The following is a 4,624-nucleotide window of genomic DNA, read 5'->3' as shown; positions in this document are numbered from 1 at the left end:
CGATGATGCCCAATGCGATGAAGATGACGAGTAGTTTTATAGTTATTAATTTATGTTCAAGTTTATGTAATTTTTAACTATGTTTTTTATATATAAAAATGTAAGCGTATTGATGTTATTTAATAAAAATGTTGTTTAAAAAAATTATTACATTTATAATTATTATTATTTATTTGTTAGTTATTAAATAAAAAAATAAAAAAATTTGAGGAAGTATGTCATGGTTGACAATGATGTGTTATGAGAATGTCATGGGAGGAAATGATGAGGAAGTGAAGAAAGAAAGCTGATATAGTACTGAGTTGACACTAAAAAAGTATGTCAAAGTTGGGAATGGTTTTACAACCATGATATAATTACTGTGACCAAATAACAAAATAATAGTAGAAAGAAAAGAAGGTCATTAGAAGAAAATTTATGAATAGGAAATTCACCTACTAGTTTGTGCATGAGTTTGACACATTCAATGTGACTGTTGGTGATATCAATCAATATTGGTAAAATACTCGCGGAACAAGAAGCCTTCAAAAGATCAATTTGGGTGCATAAAAATCACATCATATATAGAGTAAAGCTTTTTATGTATAATAAAGAGGAATCACAAAGTAAACAAAAGGGTCCACACAGAAAGTCGTATAAAGTAGCAAACAAATTGATTGGAAATGTACAATAAAACAATCTCAAGGTACTTGTTGCAGTAACACTAGACCACAAAATCGGTGTTTGATTGAAGAAGGGTCTCAACCCTTTTCTTGATCTCATCTGGATTGGCCCCCACCAATTTATCAATAATAACACCACCTTTGATCAACAAGAATGTTGGCATTGCCTTCACCTCATACTTGCTTGCTATTTCCTGTCAAAAATGTTTGGAACTGAAATTTAAACATAAATAAATATAAATGGGGCAAAACACAGCTGAGATACTTTTATTTGTATTCCCATCATTTTCAATTACATTATATATTATATATGTGGAGTTTTCAGCAAAAAGAGACACTTTCAATACATATTTTTACACCATAAAAAACGAAGATAGTGTGTCTTGCTCAACTAGTCCTACTTGATATTTCTTAAAAATGTAGTAGCATAAAATTAGTGCTTATAAGTGTCAAATCACCACTGACCGGTTACTTATTGGTCTATCACCCTTTTTCCTTAGTTATTTTTGAAGTTCAAACGCTATAAACGGCAAAAAGATAGCACCTCCAACATAGGAGGACTAGTTGCTTTTGCACTATAACTATCGACGCATTTAGTGTTTATACTAGTCAATAAGCATCAGTTTTAAATCTAGTCTAGTAATCTAGTAATGGTTAAACAGTTGCACCAATATTAGCAAATGACAGATTTCTTATATCTATCCTTGTTATGCCTGGCATTCTTATCTTTTAAGTTTCAAAATAAATTATACTCCTAATAATAATAATTATATACGTGACGAGATAACTGAACAACGGGGTCAGTTTTCTGCTTCAAGCAATTAAGTACATGTATATCAGTCAGTTATCATACTATAAGACCCACACTCTTTCTTTGGACAGATCGAGATTCAAATTAAAGTAATCTTAACTTGAGATGAAGAAACACGATAACCTATAGAACATAAATCATGTAAAGTCATTTGAATGTTGTTTATGATGTCTCAGATCAGTAGTTACAATCAAAGCTATGGACTTAAGGTGAAAAAATTACCTTCAAATCATCAACATCAACCGTAAGAAATGTTATATCTTGGAAAACAGAGGCCAACTCTTCAAAAACAGAGTTCATGGCCACCGAGGGGATACACCATGATGCTGTAAAATGTGCCACAATCTGTAAACTCAGTCAGATCCCAGTAAGTCTAAAGAGATTAACAAATATATCATTCATCCATGTTTTCAACATCATGTTATCAAGGAATAAGGGAAAATTAAACAATATGTTATTCCGTATTCATAAAGAAACTTGAGATTTTGGACTCAGAATTCAAACTAAATCTGTAGAAAGTGTTGTTACTGACTGACTAACAGATGAAACGGAAATTACAAACACACTTCAGTTAAGTGTTCGGATACAAGTGCGGTTACGAAATTTTAGAGTAAAAAGCACTTATCTTTAAGCACGTACTAATTTCGATCATTATCAGAGGCGAAACTAGGATTTTTTTCACTGGGGGCAAAAAAAATTTTAAACCATAGCAATTTTTTTGGACAAATTTTGAAGGTTTTGGGGCAGAAGTTGGAGATTTTGTGGCAAAATTTGAAGATTTTGAGGCAAAAGTTGGAGAATTTGAGGCAAAATTTGAAGGTTTTGGGACAATATTTGTAGGTTTGGGGGCAAAAAAAAAAAAAATCCACCGGGGCAAAGTCGAAAAACACAAAATTTTTACACTTAAAAAAAAAAAATCCACTCGTGCCCCTACACACTTTCGCCCCTGATCACTATACGCTGCATTCTCGAGTTTTATTTTTAACAGAAAGGAAAGGAAACAGACAGATTATAAAATAATAGTGATTCTCGAGTTTTTATTTTAAGTGGAAAGGAGAAGAGAGTAGATGATTAGAGGGGATATTACAGTTATAATTTGTTAACAACACTCTCCGCCCATATTTGGGCGGATTAGGAAGGATAGTAAAACACTCTCATCTCCTTTCTTTTCCACTCCTTTCTGCTTAAAAATAAACTCGAGAATACAACGTATATGATAAAACCGAAGTAGAAATGAATAAGAAGTTATCTATCTATCTATCTGATGATACCAAAGAAAAAGGTTCAAACTTGAAGAAAAATCTGTAAACCAAGAGTTCAAGACATTCATTCAGATATCCAAAAAAAAAAAACTTAAATCAGAGCTTTAAAGCATACCACTTTCAGAATTTTGATTGAATAAGTTCTTATTGTAAGTAGTAATTTACATCCAATAACACAAACTGGACCAAACAAAATCCTGATAAAATATCCAAATGATTGAAATAAAGTAACAACTCATTTAGCAATAATCAGCAGCTTTTGCCAACACGTCATCATCTTAATGATCAGTCAACCGTAAACCCAGTAAAACCTTAAAATCAAAGATTCACAATAACAGTAAAAGTTGAAAGAGCAAATATGAGACTATTTTATCATACACGAAACAATCTTTTGAAGGTAAAACTAAGCAAAAACTTGTTCCCCTCACCAAATAACCTGAAAATTTTGGGTTCGGAGATTCATATAGAGTGTATAATGTAATTTGAAGAAAGAAAAAAAAAAGACACAAATGAAGGTCACGATAAAAAATACTTACAGGGGTTCCATTTGATAATGATTGATGAAGATAGGAATCCCAAGATTCAGCTGAATTAATCTTGATAACAGGTTTTGGGATTTGTTGATCGCCTTCCATTCTTTCTTCCTTTTTTCAGAGTTTTTAGTTTATTATTTACAGGCGATTAATGATTGAAATAGAAAGTTTATAAACAATACTAACAAACTTAACACAGTTCAGTTAGGATAAACATAAATTGGGACCCATTCTTCTTAATGTAATCCCGACCCAGTTTTTGGAGGTTTTGTCATGAAAATTCTGTGGGCTATACACCAAATTTATTTGACAAACTTATAAAGGGACAAAATTGGAGGCCGATCAATCTTTAATTAATGATGTTACGTAATTACGGATTGAGTGCAATAAGATTGTAATGGAGGATTGAATGTTTGATGATTATTTTGGGCCCAGATGATCGTCTTTGACTTTAACTATCAAGTGATCAACCACCCCGACCCGGTCTTGATTGTTAATTTGCATATTTCACCTTTGCGCGATGTAAAAATCCCTTGGGCAAGATCACAAGTGAAAATTACAAAGGCTTCGGCAAAATGGCAGAGAATCTACAACCTATAAATGAGAGGCCAAGCTCCATATTTATAGTATTCGAAATATCCGCGGTTTGCGAGTTACTTAACTATCCGCGGAAACTCAGCGGATTAAACCGCGGTCTTGCATTAATGCGAAAACATAACCGCTGTACTTATTTTCAGCGAATATTGCATAGCTTTGCCTTATAATTCGCGTAGTTCTGCCTTTGGCTTTTAGCAAATAAAATATACATATACAATGCCATGTATATGATCAAGTCCCCCAGTTTATTATGACGCATTTTCGCGAAGCTAATGCATCATGATAAACTCTAAAAATTCGCAGTTATCGCAGCCAATATTCGCATTGAGGAATTTCGCATTAACCTAGTTACCGTTATAGGAAAAAGTTACCGTTTTTATCCACTGCAGCCAATATTACCGTTTGAGTTATCACAACGGTTAATTAACGCAATCAATTACCGTCCTTATTTCTGCAATCGATTACCGTCCTTATTTTCCCTATATATATCGTGCCTCATAATCACTTAATTCTCCATCTGCTTTCCTCACCACAATTCGCAATTACATACCTTCACGCTTAACCCTTACGAATTCTTCAATCACAACCTCTTCACTTTAATTAAAAATGAAGATTGACGAAGTCGATCGCAAGGTGGACCCCAAGGCCTTGATTAACAAATTGCTAACTAGCCCGGAGGCTAAATCGGCGACATCCTCCGGTCATCAAATCAAACAGGAGAAACAGGCCATTCCCCTTGTTGATTTGACGACAAAGTCA

At 33.4% G+C, this 4,624-nt stretch overlaps 1 protein-coding gene across 1 annotated transcript; it reads right to left on the bottom strand.

Annotated features, from left to right (window-relative positions):
- Positions 1 to 560: 560 nt before the first annotated feature.
- LOC139870169 (thioredoxin-like protein CXXS1) lies at positions 561 to 3,539 on the bottom strand. Its single transcript, XM_071858013.1, has 3 exons — positions 3,272 to 3,539; positions 1,696 to 1,818; positions 561 to 856 (listed from the first exon to the last, which is right to left on the bottom strand). Exons 1-3 carry the CDS (start codon positions 3,368 to 3,370, stop codon positions 704 to 706), a joined length of 375 nt encoding a protein of 124 aa, XP_071714114.1. The 5' UTR covers positions 3,371 to 3,539; the 3' UTR covers positions 561 to 703.
- Between the last annotated feature and the right edge of the window lie 1,085 nt (positions 3,540 to 4,624).

The sequence above is a fragment of the Rutidosis leptorrhynchoides genome, chromosome 1, assembly GCF_046630445.1.
Source record: "Rutidosis leptorrhynchoides isolate AG116_Rl617_1_P2 chromosome 1, CSIRO_AGI_Rlap_v1, whole genome shotgun sequence".
NCBI lineage: Eukaryota > Viridiplantae > Streptophyta > Magnoliopsida > Asterales > Asteraceae > Rutidosis > Rutidosis leptorrhynchoides.
The sequence above is the reverse complement of the archived record's forward strand: the minus strand, read 5'-3'. Positions and strand labels throughout refer to the sequence as shown.

What these genes read in the sequence shown, in the direction of transcription:
- LOC139870169 (XM_071858013.1), bottom strand. Translation starts at nt 3,370, where the DNA reads ATGGAAGGCGATCAACAAATCCCAAAACCTGTTATCAAGATTAATTCA. An exon ending in CATTATCAAATGGAACCCCT is followed by an intron (nt 1,819 to 3,271) that starts GTAAGTATTTTT and finishes CTGAGTTTACAG; the next exon opens with ATTGTGGCACATTTTACAGC. An exon ending in TTGATGTTGATGATTTGAAG is followed by an intron (nt 857 to 1,695) that starts GTAATTTTTTCA and finishes CATTTTTGACAG; the next exon opens with GAAATAGCAAGCAAGTATGA.